Source organism: Ascaphus truei, chromosome 14 (genome assembly GCF_040206685.1).
Source record: "Ascaphus truei isolate aAscTru1 chromosome 14, aAscTru1.hap1, whole genome shotgun sequence".
Taxonomy (NCBI): Eukaryota; Metazoa; Chordata; class Amphibia; order Anura; family Ascaphidae; genus Ascaphus; species Ascaphus truei.
The window spans coordinates 21,188,410-21,213,672 of record NC_134496.1 but is presented as its reverse complement, the minus strand read 5'-3'; the positions used below and the strand labels follow the sequence as shown (position 1 = coordinate 21,213,672).

The window sequence follows — 25,263 nt, the reverse complement described above, 5'->3', positions numbered from 1 at the left end:
TGACCCTCCCCCTCCCCAATAAATCAGCTTGTTCCAGTTGGTCAATAAACAGCACAGAGTTAAGATGGGGGGGGGGGGGGGGAAACACCTTTTGATATTCAAACATACCAACTTATCAATGCTTAAAGCCGCTGAGTAAATCTTTTAAACAGGCCTTGCACATCAGGGACATTTATCTATACATATAAAACTCAGCATTGTTTGTGAGTCCCTGTAGACAATTTGATTGGTCTGTCCGCCCGCCCTCCCACGGGTCTAAATGGCCAGTGTCTCCCTCCCCCCCCCCCCTCCCCTCTCCCCCACGGCTCTCATTGGCCGGTGCGCTCTATCTGAGGGCTCCCTAACCCCCAGGCACACTGCTGCCGCCTGAGGTGAGGAAATGCTCCCTGGTGGTGGTGGCTGTTGCTGCTGGGGGGGGGAGCTTAACTGAGACGTGAGTTTTTGCCCCCCCCCCCCCCCAGCCCCCTTTTTTGGTATAAAAAGTACAAGCTTTGATAGTCTGGGTAAACCTACGAGCACTAGTGCATCTGTATACATCTTCCTGAGCACCCGTTGCCACCTTCCCGCCACTTTGAGACGGGAAGGTACAGGCTTGGAGAAATGCCCAGCACCTAAAATGTAAGTTCTGATGTCTAGATTTAGTCCCTCTGCACTGTTCTTCAGTGTCGGAGAGAGGTGTGTGTGTGTGTGTGTGTGTGTGTGTGTGTGTGTGTGTGTGTGTGTGTGTGTGTGTGTGTGTGTGTGTGTGTGTGTGTGTGTGTGTGTGTGTGTGTGTGTGTGTGTGTGTGTTACATGTATCGCAATGCAGGTATATAGCTATGAATACACTTCTGAGCTCTGTTTGCATCTCCATGTGTTTGTTGCGCAGGGGGAAGTGCAGTGTAACTCTGCTGAATGAGACGGACCTCCTAGGGCAGTATCTGGAGAAAGAGGTAACGGTGGGGGGGAGTTCCCTTACAGAAGACACCCCCCTACATATTCTCTCCCCCCCCATATTCTCTCTCCCCCCCCCATATTCTCTCTCCCCCCCAACATATTCTCTTCCCCCCCCATATTCTCTTTCCCCCCCATATTCTCTTTCCCCCCCCATATTCTCTTTCCCCCCCCATATTCTCTTTCCCCCCCCATATTCTCTTTCCCCCCCCATATTCTCTTTCCCCCCCCATATTCTCTTTCCCCCCCATATTCTCTTTCCCCCCCCATATTCTCTTTCCCCCCCATATTCTCTTCCCCCCCATATTCTCTTTCCCCCCCATATTCTCTTCCCTCCCCATATTCTCTTCCCTCCCCATATTCTCTTCCCCCTTCTCCCCATATTCATTCTCTTCCCTCCCCATATTCTCTTCCTCCCCATATTCTCTTCCCTCCCCATATTCTCTTTCCCCCCCCAATTCTCTTTCCCCCCATATTCTCTTTCCCCCCTTCCCCATATTCTCTTTTCTCCCCCTGTATTCTCTCCCCCCCCCCCCGTATTCCCTTTTCCGCCCCCCATATCTCTTCCCCCCCCCCATATTCTCTCCCCCCCATATTCTCTCCCCCCCCCATATTCTCTCCCCCCCCATATTCTCTTCCCCCCCCATATTCTCTTCCCCCCCATATTCTCTTTCCCCCCCCATATTCTCTTTCCCCCCCCATATTCTCTTTCCCCCCCATATTCTCTTTCCCCCCATATTCTTTTCCCCCCATATTCTTTCCCCCCCCATATTCTCTTCCCCCCCCCATATTCTCTTCCCCCCCCCCCTGTATTCTCTCCCCCCCCCCGTATCCCTTTTCCGCCCCCCATATTCTCTTCCCCCCCATATTCTCTTCCCCCCCATATTCTCTTCCCCCCCATATTCTCTTCCCCCCCATATTCTCTCCCCCCCATATTCTCTTCCCCCCCATATTCTCTCCCCCCCCATATTCTCTTCCCCCCCATATTCTCTTCCCCCCCATATTCTCTTCCCCCCCCATATTCTCTTCCCCCCCCCATATTCCTCTTTCCCCCCCCATATTCTCTTTCCCCCCCCATATTCTCTTTCCCCCCCCATATTCTCTTTCCCCCCCCCCATATTCTCTTCCCCCCCCCATATTCTCTTCCCCCCCCCATATTCCATATTCTCTCCCCCCCCATATTCTCTTCCCCCCTGTATTCTCCCCCCCCCCCCCGTATTCCCTTTTCCGCCCCCCCATATTCTCTTCCCCCCCATATTCTCTTCCCCCCCATATTCTCTCCCCCCCATATTCTCTTCCCCCCCCATATTCTCTTCCCCCCCATATTCTCTTCCCCCCCATATCTCTTCCCCCCCCATATTCTCTTCCCCCCCATATTCTCTTTCCCCCCCCATATTCTCTTCCCCCCCCCATATTCTCTTCCCCCCCCCCATATTCTCTTCCCCCCCCATATTCTCTTCCCCCCCCATATTCTCTTTCCCCCCCATATTCTCTTTCCCCCCCATATTCTCTTTCCCCCCCCATATTCTCTTTCCCCCCCCCATATTCTCTTTCCCCCCCCATATTCTCTTTCCCCCCCCATATTCTCTTTCCCCCCCCATATATTCTCTTTCCCCCCCCATATTCTCTTTCCCCCCCCATATTCTCTTTCCCCCCCCCATATTCTCTTCCCCCCCCATATTCTCTTTCCCCCCCCCCCATATTCTCTTTCCCCCCCCCATATTCTCTTCCCCCCCCCCCATATTCTCTTTCCCCCCCCCATATTCTCTTTCCCCCCCCCATATTCTCTTTCCCCCCCCATATTCTCTTTCCCCCCCCCATATTCTCTTCCCCCCCATATTCTCTCCCCCCCCCCATATTCTCCCCCGCCCCCATATTCTCCCCCGCCCCCATATTCTCTTCCCCCCCATATTATCTCCCCGCCCCCATATTCTCTCCCCGCCCCCATATTCTCTCCCCCCCCATATTCTCTCTCTCCCCCCCCCATATTCTCTCTCCCCCCATATTCTCTCTCTCCCCCTCCCCCCATCCCATATTCTCTCCCTCCCCTCCACCCCCCATATCTCCAGCTTCTTTCTCCCCCATCCCTCCATACTCCTCCCTCCCTCCCCCCTTACACTCTGCTGTCTCTCCCTGTGTTAGGATTGCTTCTTCTACTCCCTGGTGTTTGACCCGGTACAGAAAACCCTCCTGGCCGATCAGGGCGAGATCCGCGTCGGCTCCAAGTATCAGGCGGATATTCCCGACCAGCTTGTGGAGGGTGAGCCGCATGGGGGGGACCCTCTGCTCTCTCTCCTCTTTCCTCTCTCTCACTCTCGCCTCCCCTCCCTCTCACCTCAGTCCTGACCTGTCTCCTACCTCGGACCCTCTTCTCCCCCCCAGGGGAATCAGATAACAGGAACCAGCAGAAAATGGAGATGAAAGTTTGGGATCCAGAGAATCCTCTGACGGACAGACAGATCGACCAGTTTCTGGTGGTGGCCAGGTATACCTCCCTATATGCACCCGCGCCCCACCTCCCTATATGCACCCGCGCCCCACCTCCCTATATGTACCCGCGCCCCACCTCCCTATATGCACCCGCGCCCCACCTCCCTATATGCACCCGCGCCCCACCTCCCTATATGCACCCGCGCCCCACCTCCCTATATGCACCCGCGCCCCACCTCCCTATATGCACCCGCGCCCCACCTCCCTATATGCACCCGCGCCCCACCTCCCTATATGCACCCGCGCCCCACCCTCCCTATATGCACCCGCGCCCCACCTCCCCATATGCACCCGCGCCCCACCCCCCCATATGCACCCGCGCCCCCACCTCCCCATATGCACCCGCGCCCACCTCCCCATATGCACCCGCGCCCCACCTCCCCATATGCACCCGCGCCCCACCTCCCTATATGCACCCGCGCCTTACTTTTCTGTTAAACACTGTCTTCCTCTCTCTAGAGCCGTCGGCACTTTTGCGAGAGCGTTAGACTGCAGTAGCTCGATCAGACAGCCCAGCTTGCACATGAGCGCAGCGGCTGCATCTCGTGACATCACGCTGGTGAGTCCCACGTCGTTCTGTTTCAGTCTCTCTCTCAAATCTCCCCTCTCTCTCGTCCTCTCGCCCGCATCCCCCGAACCCTTCTTTTGCCACCCCTCTCCTGCCCCCGCCCCTTCTCTGGCCCCCTCCATCACTCTCTCTCCCCCTCTCTAGTTCCATGCCATGGACACCTTACAGAGGAATGGTTATGACCTTGCACGTGCGATGTCCACGCTGGTCCCTCAGGGTGGGCCGGTTTTGTGCCGGGATGAGATGGAGGAGTGGTCCGCATCGGAGGCCATGCTGTTTGAGGAGGCACTGGAGAAATACGGCAAGGACTTCAATGACATCCGGCAGGACTTTGTAAGTAACTCTGGGGAGTGTGCGACTGGTGAGGGGGGAAGGGGGATGATGGTGTGACACGGGGGAAGGGGACATTGTGATGCAGGGGGGCAGTGTGTGTTTGGGGGGGGGGCAGTGTGGGATGCCGGGGGGGACAGTGTGTGGGATGCCGGGAGGGGGGGACAGTGTGTGGGATGCCGGGAGGGGGGGACAGTGTGTGGGATGCCGGGAGGGGGGACAGTGTGTGGGATGCCGGGAGGGGGGGACAGTGTGTGGATGCCGGGAGGGGGGACAGTGTGTGGGATGCCGGGAGGGGGGGGACAGTGTGTGGGATGCCGGGGGGGACAGTGTGTGTGATGCCGGGGGGGACAGTGTGTGTGATGCCGGGGGGGGACAGTGTGTGTGATGCCGGGGGGGGGACTGTGTGTGAGATGCCGGGGGGGGGGACAGTGTGTGTGATGCCGGGGACGACGACGACGACAGTGTGTGATGCCGGGGACGACGACGAATACAGTGTGTGATGCCGGGGGGGGGGGGGGGGAGACAGTGTGTGTGATGCCAGGGGGGGGGGGACAGTGTGTGTGATGCCGGGGGGGACAGTGTGTGTGATGCCGGGGACGACGACGACAGTGTGTGATGCCGGGGGGGGGGGGGGGGAGGGAGGAACACCGTGTGTGATGCCAGGGGGGGGGGGCGGACGGACGACAGTGTGTGATGCCGGGGGGGGGGGGGGGGGGGGGACAGTGTGTGATGCCTGGGGGGGGGGGACAGTGTGTGATGCTGGGGGGGGGACAGTGTGTGATGATGCCGGGGGGGGGGACAGTGTGTGATGATGCCGGGGGGGGATAGTGTGACACATCTCTCTCGCCTTCAGCTCCCCTGGAAATCTCTTGCTAGCATTGTTCAGTTTTACTACATGTGGAAAACCACCGATCGATATATCCAACAGGTGAGGAGGAGGGGACTGCTGTGGGAGGGGGGATAGCTGTGGGGGGGGGGGGTGTATTATGGTGGTGCGGGGGCCTGATCAGGGAGAGGGAATAATAGATATGGGTGAATGATGAGCAGTAAGTGACTGATGGCCCGTTGAGGGGTGTGTGGACCGTGGATGTGTGACGGTGGGTAAGTGACGGGCGTGTGGGGTGTTAGACCTTCTCATTCTTTCCACGTCTTCCTGTAGAAACGTCTGAAGGCAGCGGAGGCGGACAGCAAACTGAAACAAGTGTATATCCCCACCTAGTGAGTGTCACAGGAATAGTGTCTCTGTCTGTGTGTCTGTCTGTGTGTCTGTGTGTCTGTGTATTTATATCTCGCATCTCTTCCTCTTCAGTACCAAACCCAACCCCAACCAGATAATCTCAGTAGGATCCAAACCCGGACTTAATGGTGCCGGATTCCAGAAGGGTCTGACTTGTGAAAGCTGCCACAGTGAGTGAACTCTGACCTTAAACCATCTGCTCCCTGACACCCGCCCCTCCTCTCCCTCTGACACCCGCCCCTCCTCTCCCTCTGACACCCGCCCCTCCTCTCCCTCTGACACCCGCCCCTCCTCTCCCTCTGACACCCGCCCCTCCTCTCCCTCTGACACCCGCCCCTCCTCTCCCTCTCCCTCTCCCTCTGACACCCGCCCCTCCACTCCCTCTCCCTCTGACACCCGCTCCTCCACTCCCTCTCCCTCTGACACCCGCCCCCTCCACTCCCTCTCCCTCTTACACCCGCCCTCCACTCCCTCTCCCTCTGACACCCGCCCCTCCACTCACTCTCCCTCTGACACCCGCCCCTCCACTCCCTCTCCCTCTGACACCCGCCCTTCCACTCCCTCTCCCTCTGACACCCGCCCTCCACTCCCTCTCCCTCTGACACCGCCCCTCCTCTCCCTGACACCACCTCCTCCTCTCCCTCTGACACCCCCTCCTCTCCCACTGATCTACCCCCCCTCTCCTCCCCTACCCCCCCTTTCTTCTCCTCCTCCTACTCTACCTCCTTTCTCTCCCTCTGACACCCGCCCCTCCACTCCCTCTCCCTCTGACACCCGCCCCTCCTCTCCCTCTGACACCCGCCCCTCCTCTCCCTCTGACACCCGCCCCTCCTCTCCCTCTCCCTCTGACACCCGCCCCTCCACTCCCTCTCCCTCTGACACCCCGCTCCTCCACTCCCTCTCCCTCTGACACCCGCCCCTCCACTCCCTCTCCCTCTTACACCCGCCCCTCCACTCCCTCTCCCTCTGACACCCGCCCCTCCACTCACTCTCCCTCTGACACCCGCCCCTCCACTCCCTCTCCCTCTGACACCCGCCCTTCCACTCCCTCTCCCTCTGACACCCCGCCCCTCCACTCCCTCTCCCTCTGACACCCGCCCCTCCTCTCCCTGACACCACCTCCTCCTCTCCCTCTGACACCCCCTCCTCTCCCACTGATCTACCCCCCCTCTCCTCCCCCTACCCCCCCCTTTCTTCTCCTCCTCCTACTCTACCTCGCTTTCTCTCCCTCTGACACCCGCCCCTCCACTCCCTCTCCCTCTGACACCCGCCCCTCCACTCCCTCGCTTTCTCCCCCTCCAGCCACAGTCTCTGCTCAGTGGTATGCCTGGGGTCCCCCCAACATGCAGTGTCGTCTTTGCGCTTCCTGCTGGATCTACTGGAAGAAGTATGGGGGGCTGAAAACTCCAACGCAGCTGGAAGGGGCAGCGCGGAGCGTGGGGGTAATAGCACAGCCCGTTACTTCCCTGTACTGTCATTGTCGCCCTATTGACTTGTCACCTCCCTGTCCCGTGATCCTCACCTTGTTGTTCCCTCTGTGTCCCCGCAGGAGCCTCACTCTCGGGGTCACCTCTCTCGCCCGGAAGCTCAGAGTTTGTCCCCGTACACCACCAGTGCCAACCGCGCTAAATTGCTTGCCAAGAATCGGCAAACGTTCCTCCTCCAGACCACCAAACTGACCCGTATCGCGCGGCGCATGTGCAGAGATATCCTGCAGCCGCGGAGAGCCGCACGCCGGCCCTACGCTCCCATCAATTCCAACTCTATCAAGGCAGAGTGTGAGGGATCCCACCCACCCACCGCCCCACTCACAGCCCCCTCTCAAAGAGGTCTCTCTCCCCCCTCCTCAGTGGCTCGCTCTCCCCTTCTTTTCTCTCACTCGTCTCTACTCCCACAGGTTCTATTCGGCTCCCGAAAGCAGCAAAGACCCCACTGAAAATCCTCCCTCTCGTGCGCCCCCCCCTTGCAGCCATCGTGAAGGAGCTGGGTGAGTAACTGAACCCCTCCCCCCTCCAATCTACATCTGACCTTACCTCTCACCCTTTGATCCCTCCCCACCCCACTCCCCCCTTTGAACCCACCTCGCCTCCCCCTTTGACCCTCGCCTCCGACCTCGCATCCCCTTTAACCCCCCCCCCTCCTCTCTCAGCGGCTCAGGCTCCCCTCAAACCAAAAACCCCTCGTGGGACAAAGACCCCGATAAACAGGAACCAACTGACACAGAGCCGAGTCTGAGTGCGCTGCCCACCAAGAGAGCGTACGATACCGTGAGTATTAATACTACCAGTACTGCACACACTGACGTGGGGGCGGGGGAAATGTATGTAAATGTGGTTACCCACACACCTCCCTCTCACTGTATATGTGTGTGTGTGTATATATATATATATATATATCCCCCCCCTTCCATATATATCTGTACTCACACCCTCGTCCATCTATAACATATAGTATACACCCCCACCCCCCTCCTTCGTGTGTGTATATACACCTCTCTCTCTGTATACAGGTGTCCGGGGTGGGGGTGGTCCCCCCGTTCTCAGCCAATGGCCGGTCCTTCTCCTCAGGGGGTCCGCTCCAGCTCCCAGCCCAACGTCAAGAGACAGAAACTCAACATAGCCGATGCTCCTAATCCTGTGGTGTTTGTGGCTACGAAGGACACCAGGTAACATCTCTTATCCCCCTGACCTGCCCGTCTCACTCTGCAGGAAGACCCTGTGCCCCCCCCCCCTCAGTAACCCCTGTCACTCTGTCCCCCAGACCCGCCCGTCTCACTGCAGGAAGCCCCTGTCCCCCCCTCAGTAACCCGTCATTCTGTCCGGTCCCCCCAACCTGCCCGTCTCACTCTGCAGGAAGCCCCTGTCCCCCCCTCAGTAACCCGTCACTCTGTCCCCCAGACCTGCCCGTCTCACTCTGCAGGAAGACCCTGTGCCCCCCCCCCAGTAACCCCTGTCACTCTGTCCCACAGTCCCGCCCGTCTCACTGCAGGAAGCCCCTGTCCCCCCCGTCAGTAATCCGTCATTCTGTCCGGTCCCCCCAACCTGCCCGTCTCACTCTGCAGGGAAGCCCCTGTCCCCCCCTCAGTAACCCGTCACTCTGTACCCCAGACCTGCCCGTCTCACTCTGCAGGAAGACCCTGTGCCCCCCCAGTAACCCGTCACTCTGTCCCACAGTCCCGCCCGTCTCACTGCAGGAAGCCCCTGTCCCCCCCGCCACTCTGTCCTGTCGTCCTCAGTAGGTGCCTCAGGGAGTCTCTGAACACCCGTCACACTGTCCCGTCCCCCCCATGTAGGTGCCTCAGGAAGTCCCTGTCTCACATGGAGATGAGGAGAGCTGCTCGTCGTCCTAATCAGCCCCTGAAGGTGAAGGTGCCGCTGCCCCCAGACCTGCCGGCCTCCTGCCCCCCCTCAATGCAGCTCACCCTGCAAGTACCAGTGAGCCCATCGTGCTGGAGGACTGAAGCGGGACCCCCAAATGGACCCCAAATAGTGACCTTCCCACTCCAGACACACACCCCCACCGCCCCCTTCAGTGCTGCCGACCCTGCGAGAACCAGTGAGCCCAGTGACTGAGGGGGGAGAGAGACCCCAAACTGACCTGTCTGTGTGAGGTCCCCCCCTAATGAGTATCTGGCAGTGACGGGGGAAGGTTCTGCGCCCCCACCCCTTCCTCTATTTTTAATATATATATTTTTTCTTCTTGTAACCCAACCCCCCACCTGAGCGTGGTAACGTGCCCCTGTCTTGCCCCCCTGCTTCCCACCCCCCCACCCCATTCCCCCAAGTCAGAAATTTTGGTTCTTTTTTTATTCTCTTTAGTTTTTTTTTTTTTTTTTTTGTACGCGGAAAAATTATTCAGGAAAATCCACCAGTAAAAGGAGAAAAGAGACCAAGTGTGCTGCTCTCCGGGAGGGACGGGGGGGGGGGGAGGGGGGGAGAGACACGACTGCTGCGGTGAGGGTGAAAGAGCGCGAGAGAGTGCGAGTGTGGAGTGGGGGAAGAGACTGAGGGATGTGAGAAGGGGGGGAGATAGATGGGTAAGAGTAACACTGAACTAAGAGGTGGGAGGGGAACGCAGATACTCTGGTCTCGTGCACGTGGTTAAGTAACGCTCTGGTAGGGAAAGGGTTAAATGAAGCCTCTGCAGGATCTCGCACAGGAGGGGTTAAGTGATGCTCCTGCAACCGTCTAATCGCTGCCTGTAATTAGTTGGCTCCTGTGGTCACATGCTCAGACAGCCATCTTTAAAGTTTCCACATGGAATAGAGTCTCGTTTTGTTCTGAAGACCATTTGTTCTCCAACACAGGCATCAGGCTACTGTCCAATCGGCTGCATCTGTTGGAAGTCGCATGATCCACATGAACTGGCGGGAAACCTTTACAGGGGAAAGAGTTTAAAGTGAGACACACCCCTACACACTCTGCTCCCCCTACACACTCTGCTCCCCCTTAACACTCTGCTCCCCCTTCACGCCCCTCGTCGTCCCCCCTTCATGCCCCTCGTCATCGTCCCTCCTTTCACGCCCCTCGTCGTCCCCCCTTCACGCCCCTCGTCGTCCCCCCTTCACGCCCCTCGTCGTCCCCCCTTCACGCCCCTCGTTGTCCCCCTTCACGCCCCTCGTTGTCCCCCTTCACGCCCCTCGTTGTCCCCCTTCCACGCCCCTCGTCGTCCCCCTTCCACGCCCCTCGTCGTCCCCCTTCCACGCCCCACGTCGTCGTCCCCTTTCACGCCCCACGTCGTCGTCCCCTTTCACGCCCCACGTCGTTCACGCCCCACGTCGTTCACGCCCCACGTCGTTCACGCCCCACGTCGTTCACGCCCCACGTCGTTCACGCCCCACGTCGTTCACGCCCCACGTCGTTCACGCCCCACGTCGTTCACGCCCCACGTCGTTCACAGCCCCACGTCGTCGTCCCCTTTCACGCCCCACGTCGTCGTCCCCTTTCACGCCCCTCGTCGTCCCCCCCCTTTCACGGCCGCCGTCGTCGTCCCCCCTTTCACGGCCCTCGTCGTCGTCCCCCCTTTCACGGCCCTCGTCATCGTCCCCCCTTTCACGGCCCTCGTCGTCGTCCCCCCTTTCACGCCCCTCGTCGTCGTCCTCCCTTTCACGCCCCTCGTTGCCCCCTCCCTTTCACGCCCCTCGTGGCCCCCCCCTTTCCGCCCCTCGTCCGTCCACCCTCCTTCACGCCCCTCGTCCGTCCACCCTCCTTCACGCCCCTCGTCCGTCTCGTGTCCCCCGCTCCTTCACGCCCGTCCCCTTTCACGCCCACCACCCTTACACACACCCCTGCACTCCCTCTCCTCCCTTCCCTTGTACGAGAGACCTGTGCTTCTCCCCCGTCCCCCCCCCCCCTCACCTCTAGCTGAAGTGTCTCCTCAGCAGCTCCTCTCTTGCCTGCTCGGCCTCCTCACTACCCTCCTCCTTAGCCTCTCCGTCGCTCTCCTCCTCTCTCTCTTCCTCGGGCACCTCCAGGCCGTGGCTCAGCGCCATGTTGTGCAGGACACAGCAAGCTACGAAGATCTGGCTGACCTTGAGGGGGCTGTACTGCAAGGAGCCCCCCCGCCGGCTCAGGCACCGGAACCGTGACTTCAGAGCCCCAAACGCACGGGCCACCACGGAAAGCGCGGCCGCGTGCGCAGAATTATACTGCAGCTCTGCCGGAGACAGCGGCGCTTCTAACGGGGTCATGAGCCAAGGCTTCTGTGTATAAGAGCGACCCCCTGGGAGGGAGAGAAGGGGAGTGTGAGGGGGAGAGGCAGTGTGTGGGGAAGTGTAAGTGGGGGGGGGAGAGACTTCTGTCCCCTCAACCATCTCCTCCCATCTCAAAACCCCCATCACCCCCACCCCATCACAAAACCCGTCTCCTCCCATCACCCCCCCCGTCCCCCCATGTATTAACCCTCATGTCCCCTCACCTAGCAGCCAAGCCTCCTCCTCTGTCCCTTGGTTCTGAAACATGTGGCCCAGGCTGGATTGGCCCAGTATGTCCTCCTCAGACACTGATCCTGGGTACTCTGCCACAATGTGAGTTAGCGCCCCGCGGGCGTCGCACACCGCCTGCATGTGCATGGAGTGGTAACGCCAGCGGTTGCGGTAGCGGCTCTCGTGGTCCGAGGGGGGCTTCAGGGCCACATGAGTACAGCCCACTGCTCCCACGGCCCCCGGGAACCCGTGCAGCCTCTGGAAGTCGCGGGCAGCTGCCCTGCGCTGGACACGCCCCCGTGGAAAGCGTATGAAGCGGTGTGCACGCCGCACAATGGCCTCTGTGACCTGGGTGACACAGCGGGACATGCTGGCCTGGCTGATACCTGCCGCGTCTCCGGCTGGGGTCTGGAATGTGCCGGACGTGTAAAAGTCCAGGGCGGCCGTCACCTTGACATAGACGGGTAGTGCGTGCGAGCGTCCCGTGGACGGCTGCAGGTCACGCTCAAGTAGGTGGCATAGGTCACGGATGAGTGCAGGGTGCAGTCGGTAACGCTGCATCACCACCTCCTCTGGCAGGTTCAGGAACTGCGTGCGGGCGCGGAAAACGCGCTCCTGAGGGGGGCGTCGACGGCGGCGGACATGAGCCCGCTGGGCGAGGAGGAGGAGAGCCATGTGGGACACAGAGGGGACAGGGACCTGCAGAGAGAAGAGAGATTATTATATCGTCTATATCAGGGGTGCACAAACTTTTTGCCCTGCGCCCCCTGCTTGCTCTCGCCCAGTACTCGTGCGCCCCCTGCTTACCTTCTGTAGAGTGTCAAATGACGCCTCGACCCCGCAGAGTCATGTGACACCGCGTTGCCTAAGCCATCTGAGTCAAGGTTAGAGAGGCCTTGCGTGGTCCCCCGGCATTTAATTGCTTTGGGGAACAGTTTGCGCACCCCTTGTCTATATGCAGGAGAAAGCAAGGAGATGAGCAGTGTGTGGGACACGAGGGGGTGTGCGTGTGCTCCCCATACATCTCTAGCTTGTCTGGGTGCATTGTGAAACAAGGAAACTAAATGGAGTTTGGGTGGCTTGACAAAGGTTCCACATAGGACCAAAACATTGAACTTTAATGTTTATTTCACCATGTTTGCAAAGACCCCTGTGTCTGCCTGTTCTGCTGTGTGTGTGTGTGTGTGTGTGTGTGTGTGTGTGTGTGTGTGTGTGTGTGTGTGTGTGTGTGTGTGTGTGTGTGTGTGTGTGTGTGTGTGTGTGTGTGTACACACACACACACACACACCTATTCATGTAGACACACGCTCCTCTGTATGTGGTGTATAGTCCGGAACGCCGCAGATTAACATTGGATTCACAATCCAACAATTTGCTATACGTTGGCGGTGTGTGGGGCGGATTCCGGCGGTTAGCCAAGCACCGTCTCTATACACCGTCACAGAGTTCTCACCCGTTCTCCAGAAGCTAATGTTAAAATGTCTCCCGGTTCAGAGGACTGGTCGTTAGCCCTGATCTGTACTCTTGTCTGTGTGGTCAGTCACTGCCATGCATCCGACAGTTGCACCCCAGAATCCTCTGCGTTGCTATAGGTGCGACCACCAGATGCCTGGCGGTGATTGACAGCCGTCTGCTATTATTCCCCCGGGCCTGGTACTGCAAGGCACACGTATTTAGGCCAAGAACAGGTGCCGTGTGGGACCAACCTGGAAACTGATGGGCATGGGAGGGTGTTGGAGGGAGAAAAGTGTGTGTTTGGGGAGGGGATGGTTTAGAAGTTGATTAGAGAGAGGAAAGGGGTGGTGACCATGGGATAAAATGAGAGTCATGTCACTCAAGTCCTGATGGGAAGATCAAAGAGATGGGGGGGGGGGAGTTTACCTACAACTGATGTCATTTATCTGTTATGGTGCCTATGTGGCTGAGAATATGTGGGTAAAAATGATCAGGGCAATTAAAAATAGGATCAGGGAACATCAATATCCCATCAGGTATAGGCTAAGACGGGCGGCCAACTCCAGTCCTCAAGGGCCACCCACAGGTCAGCTTTTCACGATATACCTGCTTCAGCACAGGTGGCTGTCATAGACTTCACTGTCTGTGCTGAAGCGGGATCTCCTGGTGGCCCTTGAGGACTGGAGTTGGCCCACCCCTGCACGAAGAGGTTCTGATGTACCCAAAAACTGCGCCTCTGGCTAAACATTTTGGGAGGCCAGACATAATGTTAGCCAATTAAAATGACTGGTGATTGACGCGTTGGGTCGGCTGGTTGGCGGTGGGGACGGGGCAAACGCCTTTTACTTCTCACGGAGTGTCGGTGGATACACAATCCTTGACACACTCGCACCAAAAAGGTCTGAGCGAGTGGAATGAACAAAACCGTTTTTTGTAGGTCTGTACTGATTCTGTTCTTTTGATACTTGGTATGGTGTAATACCCGATTCTTTTACTGATCATGTACCCGATTCTGTACTGATTCTGTTCTTTTGATACTTGGTATGGTGTAATACCCGATTCTTTTACTGATCATGTACCCGATTCTGTACTGATTCTGTTCTTTTGATACTTGGTATGGTGTAATACCCGATTCTTTTAATCTGTGATAGATTTCCAATGGATTCTTATCTTTTCATGCTCCAGTGATTCTCAGATTGGGATTACTTTTTGTGAAGAGCTCTGTGCTACACTTGTATATATGCCTAGTTATTATTTGAAGACAAAAAAAATGACTGTAGTATTGTTTTGCACTGTGTATTTTTAGGTGCGTTAGGTGTATTTCTCTTTAGGATTAAATGTATTATTTTCATGTAACCTAATTGCTGGCGGTCCACAGTGGCCCGGCCAGTACATATGACCACCACGTCACGCCCGCTGGAACGCATCCCGACACACATGGAAGTGCGTCACATGGGAATCTCCGCCTGCTACGGGGTTTAAATGAATCCTGGCAGCCTTTAATACTGTACCCAGAAACTGCGCCCTGTCTGTATCTGCATTCTTCAGAAGACTCATTAAAAGTGACTTTTTTAATCAGTATGCGGACTCTGGTACCATGCGTGCGCTAACCCTTGTTCTATTTCTGTACTTTACAGGGGTTCAGCTCATTGAATTAATGCGCCCCCACCTATGATTTTTGCTATCTTTGTTACAAGTATAACCAAAAAGAACACAAGCAAGTAAAGTGTAAACTTTCTCATTTAACGTACAGCAATGGGATCTAGATCCTTAGCGTGGGGATCTATTGTGTAGCTGTGACATATACTTCTCAATATAATTAAATGCCTCATATATTCAATGGCTATTAATATATTCAGTCTCTGAGTCCATATCGCTCAGGTGCGTTTATATCCATCAATTTCCATTCATACTTGGTGCTGTGATATTCCCAGATACTTGGGAGAACAAAATATATATACTTGGGTGATAGAAGTTTGCCTAAAACTAAACAGTATGAAGGCGTGAGGAAGTGAATAATAAAACAGGGATGTACACATCTTGACAAAAAAAATGTCTTTAGTGACGTATGTGAAACAGTGAATAGATGGAAGAGCGCTTTCCCCAGCCCAATAAGCTAATGTTACTGCTTAATGTAGTGATGGAAATGCTTCCGCTGGCTGGGAGCAGTTCCTGCAGTTATAGTAAGCGCCATCATTCACAGCAGGAACGTTTCTTAGCGACCAGACTCGCATTCATGTCGTGCGCTAGTATAGATTAGACCAGGAGTGGGCAACTCCAGTCCTAAAGAGCCACCAACAGGTCAGGTTTTAAGGCTATCCCTGCTTCAGCACAGGTGGCTCAGTCAGAATGACTGGCACCTGTGCTGAAGCAGGGATATCCTTTAATTACCTGGCTTGTTGGTGGCTTTGAGGAGTTGGCCACCCGGGATTAGACTCGCATTGTAACACCATAGGTACAATTGAAACTGGAGACCGATTTCAGTAACAAAGTATCACCCATCCAGTCATTCATGGAAGAAATTAAGTTACCCGCTTAGGGAATTTATAAACCTATTGACGGTAACTCCGATAACTAAACAGCTGACATCTAACCCAATTCTACACCTCCAAATATAGCTTCCTTCACTATTCAATCATTTATATGAGCAGAGTGCCAATCTATACAGAGTGATTAGGAAGCGTGCGGTGCCGTAACCGCCCGTGTAAGGAGTCGAACTCGTGATGTCACGGCGTCACTAAAACCTGACGCTATGTTTCACTCCCTACCAGAGCTTCTTCTGGAGTGGGCAACTGCAGTCCTCACGGGCCACCAACAGGTCAGGTTTTCAGGATATCCTTGCTTCAGCACAGGGGACTCAACCAGTGGCTCAGTGGTTGATTGAGCCACGTCTGCTGAAGCAGGGATATCCTGAAAACCTGACCTGTTGGTGGCCCTTGATGAGGGGAGTTGGGTACTCGTAGCTGTTTCCTTTCTGTTGGACTGTAAGACCCCCAACACAGACCACCATAAGAGAGACGGAGTAATATAATGAAACTGCGAGCATTAACCAGCAAGGGATGGGTTAATGTTTGAAACCAGAATAGGGTTAGTATGAAGATCAGCAAATTAAATCTTATCAGGATACAGGCAAATACAGCTGCAGGCAGCTTTGGGAATAGCACAATTGACCTTCCTGAAGATGAGACTTTTGCAAAACAATACCTGGAGTAACCCAAATCTGCCAGAACACATCAAAGACCCTCTATTCCCCTACACATGGGGGGCGCGGTGCTTACAGTGGCCCCACGCTCTTACCCCAAAGCATTTAAATTAAATGCTGGGGGACCGCAAGGCCTCTGTAACTTACCTTACCTTGTCTCTGACGGAGCATCGCCATGGCAACGCGGCGGCATTTGACAATTTCCAATTTATTTACGTCCTTCCGGAGATACGGTCTCCAGAATTAAACACAGACTCTAGGTGATGTGTCACACCCCCCCAGTTGAAATAGTGATTCTGAGGTCCCTTTCCTCTATAGCAAGGGCACACAAAGTTTTTTTGCTGCGCCGCCCCCCCTCCCGCTCCCCGGGCCGACTCCAGAGCTCACGCCCCCCTCCCCAGTGACCTGGCGTCAAATGACGCTGAGGGTCATGTGACCCCGTAGCGTCATCTGATGCGCGTTTCCATGACGATGGTAAGTTGAAGTTGCAGAGACCTCGCACGGTCCCCCGGCATTTAATTGCCTCGGGGAAGAGCACGGGGCCTCTGTAACCGCCCGTGCCCCCCCAGAAAAATCCTGCGCCCCGCCAGTTCGCGCACCGCTGCTCTATAGCACTGTATGTGACATTGTAGTGCCATTAATCCTGTAACTCTGCCTTTGGATATTTGTGACCCAAGTGCATGATTTTGCACTTTTTAGCATTAAATTGTAGTTGCCGCACCCTTGACTAGTCTTCCGATATACCTAAATCAGTAGTCAATTTGTTTACCTTCCCTTTAGTGTCACAGATCTTTGTATCATCCACAAAAAGCCACACCTTCCCCTGCAAACCTCTTGTAATGTCACTGATAGATATTAAAGAGCCCCGGTCCCAGTACAGATCCCTGAGGCACTCCACTGGTTACATTCCCCTCCTCTGACTGCATTCCCTTTACCACATCGCCTATCCTTCAACCAATGTCTTATCCATTCTGCCGCCTAAGGAGTGCAATCCCAAGCATTGCAACTTGTTCATCGGTCTTACGTTGTCCTGCTAAAATCTGGGCAACCTACATCTACTGCTTCCCCCTCATCTATTCCCTTAGTCACCCAGTCAGAAAAAGTCACCTAGGTTTGTTTGCCATGATCCACAATGGAGGCATGTATTTAGAGCTCCAGACCAGACAAAGCAGATCCAAGATCTTAACTATACACACTAATGATTGTGTTCAAGTCAAATTAAAATCATATTGATCCTAAGTTTATTCTAAGTTGCCCAGCCAGGAGTTTTGGGGGGATTCCCACTTTACTAGTATGATTATTCTTTGTACATTTCTAATTAATATCTTATCCTAGCAAACCTATATGTGTTGAACTTGTTTAGGGTTACCAGGCGGCTTCTCCAAAAATACTGGACACAATGGTGAAGGGTGCAACACACATACACACCACTTTCCATGCTGTTTCCTCTTCTCCTTGGCCCCACCCCCAAGCTCCTGACATCTACTGATTGGCTGCATTACCCAGCAACAGCCAATCAGGATGCAGGAAGCTGCCCATCCCCCCAACAACAGTCCTGCTCTCTCCCTGCTGAGGGAAATCCTGTGGACCCCCAAGCCGGTCAGGTCACTACGGCCAGAGAGGTAATACAGGTAATAACATACACGCCTGAGAGGTAATACCGGTATACACGTACATGCCCAGAGAGGTAATACCGTTATACACGTACATGCCCAGAGAGGTAATACCGGTATACACACACACGCCCAGAGAGGTAATACCGGTATATACATACACGCCTAGAGAGATAATACCGGTATACATACACGCCTAGAGAGATAATACCGGTATACACATTCATGCCCAGAGAGATAATACCGATATACACATACACTCCCAGAGAGGTAATATCGGTATACACGTACACGCCCAGAGAGGTAATACTGGTATACACATACACACCCAGAGAGGTAATATTAGTATACACGTACACGCCCAGAGAGGTAATACCGGTATACACATACACGCCCAGAGAGGTAACACCGGTATACACATACACGTCCAGAGAGGTAATACCGGTATACACATACACGTCCAGAGAGGTAATACCGGTATACACATACACGCCCAGAGAGGTAACACCGGTATACACATACACGTCCAGAGAGGTAATACCGGTATACACATACACGTCCAGAGAGGTAATACCGGTATACACATACACGCCCAGAGAGGTAACACCGGTATACACATACACGCCCAGAGAAGTAATACCGGTATACACATACACGCCCAGAGAGGTAATACCGATATACACACACACGCCCAGAGAGGTAATACCGGTATACACATACACGCCCAGAGAGGTAATACCGGTATACACATACACGCCCAGAGAAGTAATACCGGTATACACATACACGCCCAGAGAAAGTAATACCGGTATACACATACACGCCCAGAGAGGTAATACCGGTAAACACATACACGCCAAGAAAGGTAATACCGGTATACACATACACGCCCAGAGAAGTAATACCGGTATCCACATACACGCCCAGAGAGGTAATACTGGTATACACATACACACCCAGAGAGATAATACCGGTATACACATACACACCCAGAGAGGTAATACCGGTATACACATACACGCCCAGAGAAGTAATACCGGTATACACATACACGCCCAGAGAAAGTAATACCGGTATACACATACACGCCCAGAGAGGTAATACCGGTAAACACATACACGCCCAGAGAGGTAATACCGGTATACACATACAAGCCCAGAGAAGTAATACCGGTATACACATACACGCCCAGAGAGGTAATACCGGTATACACATACACGCCCAGAGAAGTAATACCGGTATCCACATACACGCCCAGAGAGGTAATACCGGTATACACATACACACCCAGAGAGTTAATACCGGTATACACATACACGCCCAGAGAGGTAATACCGGTATACACATACAAGCCCAGAGAAGTAATACCGGTATACACATACACGCCCAGAGAGGTAATACCGGTATACACATACACGCCCAGAGAAGTAATACCGGTATCCACATACACGCCCAGAGAGGTAATACCGGTATACACATACACACCCAGAGAGATAATACCGGTATACACATACACACCCAGAGAGGTAATACCGGTATACACATACACGCCCAGAGAGGTAATACCGGTATACACATACACGCCCAGAGAGGTAATACCGGTATACACATACACGCCCAGAGAGGTAATACCGGTATACACATACACGCCCAGAGAGGTAATACCGGTATACACATACACTCCCAGAGAGGTAATACCGGTATACACATACACGCCCCGAGAGGTAATACCGGTATACACATACACGCCCAGAGAGGTAATACCGGTATACACATACACGCCCAGAGAGGTAATACCGGTATACACATACACGCCCAGAGAGGTAATACCGGTATACACATACACGCCCAGAGAGGTAATACCGGTATACACATACACGCCCTGAGAGGTAATACCGGTATACACATACACTCCCAGAGAGATAATACCGGTATACACATACACGCCCAGAGAGATAATACCGGTATACACATACACGCCCAGAGAGGTAATACCGGTATACACATACACCCAGAGAGGTAATACCGGTATACACATACACGCCCAGAGAGGTAATACCGGTATACACATACACGCCCAGAGAGATAATACCGGTATACACATACACGTCCAGAGAGATAATACCGGTATACACATACACGCCCAGAGAGGTAATACCGGTATACACATACACGCCCAGAGAGGTAATACCGGTATACACATACACACCCAGAGAGATAATACCGGTATACACATACACACCCAGAGAGGTAATACCGGTATACACATACACGCCCAGAGAGGTAATACCGGTATACACATACACGCCCAGAGAGGTAATACCGGTATACACATACACGCCCAGAGAGGTAATACCGGTATACACATACACTCCCAGAGAGGTAATACCGGTATACACATACACGCCCAGAGAGGTAATACCGGTATACACATACACGCCCAGAGAAGTAATACCGGTATCCACATACACGCCCAGAGAGGTAATACCGGTATACACATACACACCCAGAGAGTTAATACCGGTATACACATACACGCCCAGAGAGGTAATACCGGTATACAGATACAAGCCCAGAGAAGTAATACCGGTATACACATACACGCCCAGAGAGGTAATACCGGTATACACATACACGCCCAGAGAAGTAATACCGGTATCCACATACACGCCCAGAGAGGTAATACCGGTATACACATACACGCCCAGAGAGATAATACCGGTATACACATACACACCCAGAGAGGTAATACCGGTATACACATACACGCCCAGAGAGGTAATACCGGTATACACATACACGCCCAGAGAGGTAATACCGGTATACACATACACGCCCAGAGAGGTAATACCGGTATACACATACACGCCCAGAGAGGTAATACCGGTATACACATACACTCCCAGAGAGGTAATACCGGTATACACATACACGCCCAGAGAGGTAATACCGGTATACACATACACGCCCAGAGAGGTAATACCGGTATACACATACACGCCCAGAGAGGTAATACCGGTATACACATACACGCCCAGAGAGGTAATACCGGTATACACATACACGCCCAGAGAGGTAATACCGGTATACACATACACGCCCAGAGAGGTAATACCGGTATACACATACACGCCCAGAGAGGTAATACCGGTATACACATACACGCCCTGAGAGGTAATACCGGTATACACATACACTCCCAGAGAGATAATACCGGTATACACATACACGCCCAGAGAGATAATACCGGTATACACATACACGCCCAGAGAGGTAATACCGGTATACACATACACCCAGAGAGGTAATACCGGTATACACATACACGCCCAGAGAGGTAATACCGGTATACACATACACGCCCAGAGAGATAATACCGGTATACACATACACGTCCAGAGAGATAATACCGGTATACACATACACGCCCAGAGAGGTAATACCGGTATACACATACACGCCCAGAGAGGTAATACCGGTATACACATACACACCCAGAGAGATAATACCGGTATACACATACACACCCAGAGAGGTAATACCGGTATACACATACACGCCCAGAGAGGTAATACCGGTATACACATACACGCCCAGAGAGGTAATACCGGTATACACATACACGCCCAGAGAGGTAATACCGGTATACACATACACTCCCAGAGAGGTAATACCGGTATACACATACACGCCCAGAGAGGTAATACCGGTATACACATACACTCCCAGAGAGGTAATACCGGTATACACATACACGCCCAGAGAGGTAATACCGGTATACACATACACGCCCAGAGAGGTAATACCGGTATACACATACACGCCCAGAGAGGTAACACCGGTATACACATACACGCCCAGAGAGGTAATACCGGTATACAGATACATGTCCAGAGAGGTAATACCGGTATACATATACACGCCCAGAGGTAATACCGGTATACACATACACGCCCAGAGAGGTAATACCGGTATACACATACATGTCCAGAGAGGTAATACCGGTATACATATACACGCCCAGAGGTAACACCGGTATACACATACATGTCCAGAGAGGTAATACCGGTATACACATACACGCCCAGAGAGGTAATACCGGTATACACATACACGCCCAGAGAGGTAATACCGGTATACACATACACGCCCAGAGAGGTAATACCGGTATACACATACACGCCCAGAGAGGTAATACCGGTATACACATACACGCCCAGAGAGGTAATACCGGTATACACACACATGCCCAGAGAGGTAATACCGGTATACACATACACGCCCAGAGAGGTAATACCGGTATACACATACACACCCAGAGAGGTAACACCGGTATACACATACACGCCCAGAGAGGTAATACCGGTATACAGATACATGTCCAGAGAGGTAATACCGGTATACACATACACGCCCAGAGAGGTAACACCGGTATACACATACACGCCCAGAGGTAATACCGGTATACACATACACGCCCAGAGAGGTAATACCGGTATACATATACACGCCCAGAGGTAATACCGGTATACACATACACGCCCAGAGAGGTAATACCGGTATACACATACATGTCCAGAGAGGTAATACCGGTATACATATACATGCCCAGAGGTAACACCGGTATACACATACACGCCCAGAGAGGTAATACCGGTATACACATACACACCCAGAGAGGTAATACCGGTATACACATACACACCCAGAGAGGTAATACCGGTATACACATACACGCCCAGAGAGGTAACACCGGTATACACATACATGTCCAGAGAGGTAACACCGGTATACACATACATGTCCAGAGAGGTAACACCGGTATACACACACATGTCCAGAGAGGTAACACCGGTATACACATACTGTACATGTCCAGTATTACCTCATTTTTTACAGGACAGAGTGTCCATATACAGGACAGTCCAGTTCAATACTGGACACCTGGCAGCGCTACGTTGTCTTCCCTTCATTTTTCTTTCATTGATCGCTGACTTCACCCAGTTTACATTTTTTGCTATTAATTTGGCAATCCTCTAATAAATATTGTGATTATTTTACCCATTTTTGCCTTCCTAGTTGAGGAGTTTCTCGTCAGTCTGTCCAAAATTGACACAACCTAAAATAGTGCGGGGTCCATGTTATTTTTAATATTGTTTCCTTGGTTTCCTCTTTTTCTCAAAAATGGTGTAACCCTCAACACAATCGATTATTTAAAACACACACACACACACACACACACACTTTATTCCATATACCACTTTTCTCCCAGTGGGACTCAGCGCGTCACAATTACAGTATAGCACGCGGTACGCAGCACATAGGATTGTTACACGGTCCCGGCACAGATGAGCTTACAATCTATGTTGTTGGTGCCTGAGGCACAGGGAGATAAAGTGGCTTGCCCAAGGTCACAAGGAGCTGACACCGGGAATTTAATCGGGTTCACACACACATTCCCAGCTAGCTCAAACTCCTACACCCACCACATCATGAATATCTAGTTATGTCAAAAGGAGTGCTACTGAGCGCGGCAAATGTAAACAACAAAAGACAGGGGAGCCCAATGCTACATCCAATTGACAAAACATATATGGTAACAAGTATAAAGTTTAAATACTTCAATAATAATTACTTGGTTCCCCTAATTCAAAATCGGTGTCATTGTTATCAGTCAGTGTCTTTACTTACTGAGCGCTCGTGTACGTACGTACGTACACGCACATACAGACACACGCATTAAGACAAAGTGTTGAAGAAGCGTACATTGACACAATAAGAAACGAGAGTTCAATATCAACCATAAGTCCTCAGCTATAGTGGGAGCGGGCGTGCGCGCGCCTCGGCTCAGCACCCGCTCGCCTGCAGCAGGAGAGATTTCCTGTCCCGCAGGCAGAGGCGACAGGGAGGCATGTCGGGGTGTGGCGGTGATGTCACGTAGCTGTTTGGCTCTCATTGGGCGAACCGCTCACGTGAACCGGCTGTCGCATGGGAAATTCAAACTTGCTTGTCGCGTGAAGCACCGCCCCCCCCCCCTGTCGCGCGTGAGCTCACGCCCACTATACATAAATACGTTGGCGTCCTAGTGTTTGTTTATGTCACGAGCGTCTCCTGCACTATTAACGCAGCCTTGGGCACGTTCTATAGTGCCGGGCGCGTGCTACGCCATGTGCGCGCGCGGAGTTTTAGTTGGCTGACGTTATTCAGCCTTTCTATACAAGGGCCACAGACAGCGGCGAAGATGAGGAAAATCATCTTTTCGTGCGTGCGTGTCAATGTCAATGATTGCAGAACTAAAAAAAAAAAATATTTATTAAACTTTTTTTTTTCTTTAAAAAAATCTTATTTAGGACTTCCTTTCACTCACACAACCCATATACACACACATACATTCCTGCAGCTCCCGGCTCTATAGACAGGAAAAGCATGCGGCACATGCACGCGCGTTCGCATAGGCACGCGCGGCTGCACACTGTATATAACAGCCCTAAGACTACATGACGATACAAGCAAGATAAGGATCAAGAAGGGAGTGTGACAGGGAGACACCAGGATCAGGGAGGGAGTGTGACAGGGAGACACCAGGATCAGGGAGGGAGTGTGACAGGGAGACACCAGGATCAGGGAGGGAGTGTGACAGGGAGACACCAGGATCAGGGAGGGAGTGTGACAGGGAGACACCAGGATCAGTGAGGGAGGGTGACAGGGAGACACCAGGATCAGTGAGGGAGGGTGACAGGGAGACACCAGGATCAGTGAGGGAGGGTGACAGGGAGACACCAGGATCAGGGAGGGAGGGTGACAGGGAGACACCAGGATCAGGGAGGGAGGGTGACAGGGAGACACCAGGATCAGGGAGGGAGTGTGACAGGGAGACACCAGGATCAGGGAGGGAGTGTGACAGGGAGACACCAGGATCAGGGAGGGAGTGTGACAGGGAGACACCAGGATCAGGGAGGGAGTGTGACAGGGAGACACCAGGATCAGGGAGGGAGTGTGACAGGGAGACACCAGGATCAGGGAGGGAGTGTGACAGGGAGACACCAGGATCAGGGAGGGAGTGTGACAGGGAGACACCAGGATCAGGGAGGGAGTGTGACAGGGAGACACCAGGATCAGGGAGGGAGTGTGACAGGGAGACACCAGGATCAGGGAGGGAGTGTGACAGGGAGACACCAGGATCAGGGAGGGAGTGTGACAGGGAGACACCAGGATCAGGGAGGGAGTGTGACAGGGAGACACCAGGATCAGGGAGGGAGTGTGACAGGGAGACACCAGGATCAGGGAGGGAGTGTGACAGGGAGACACCAGGATCAGAGAGGGAGGGTGACAGGGAGACACCAGGATCAGGGAGGGAGTGTGACAGGGAGACACCAGGATCAGGGAGGGAGTGTGACAGGGAGACACCAGGATCAGTGAGGGAGTGTGACAGGGAGACACCAGGATCAGTGAGGGAGGGTGACAGGGAGACACCAGGATCAGGGAGGGAGTGTGACAGGGAGACACCAG

General features: G+C 53.6%; 1 protein-coding gene across 1 annotated transcript; it reads left to right on the top strand.

Moving 5' to 3' along the window:
* Positions 1 to 785: 785 nt before the first annotated feature.
* Positions 786 to 14,520, top strand: MTA2 (metastasis associated 1 family member 2). The gene is given in 17 exon segments (XM_075570076.1): positions 786 to 932; positions 3,076 to 3,193; positions 3,316 to 3,418; positions 3,883 to 3,982; positions 4,136 to 4,324; positions 5,178 to 5,252; positions 5,484 to 5,542; positions 5,634 to 5,731; positions 6,864 to 7,003; positions 7,111 to 7,339; positions 7,459 to 7,548; positions 7,711 to 7,788; positions 7,791 to 7,828; positions 8,071 to 8,115; positions 8,117 to 8,226; positions 8,854 to 8,974; positions 8,977 to 14,520. Coding segments are annotated over 17 exon segments (1,752 nt in total). The 5' UTR covers positions 786 to 818; the 3' UTR covers positions 9,022 to 14,520.
* Positions 14,521 to 25,263: the final 10,743 nt, after the last annotated feature.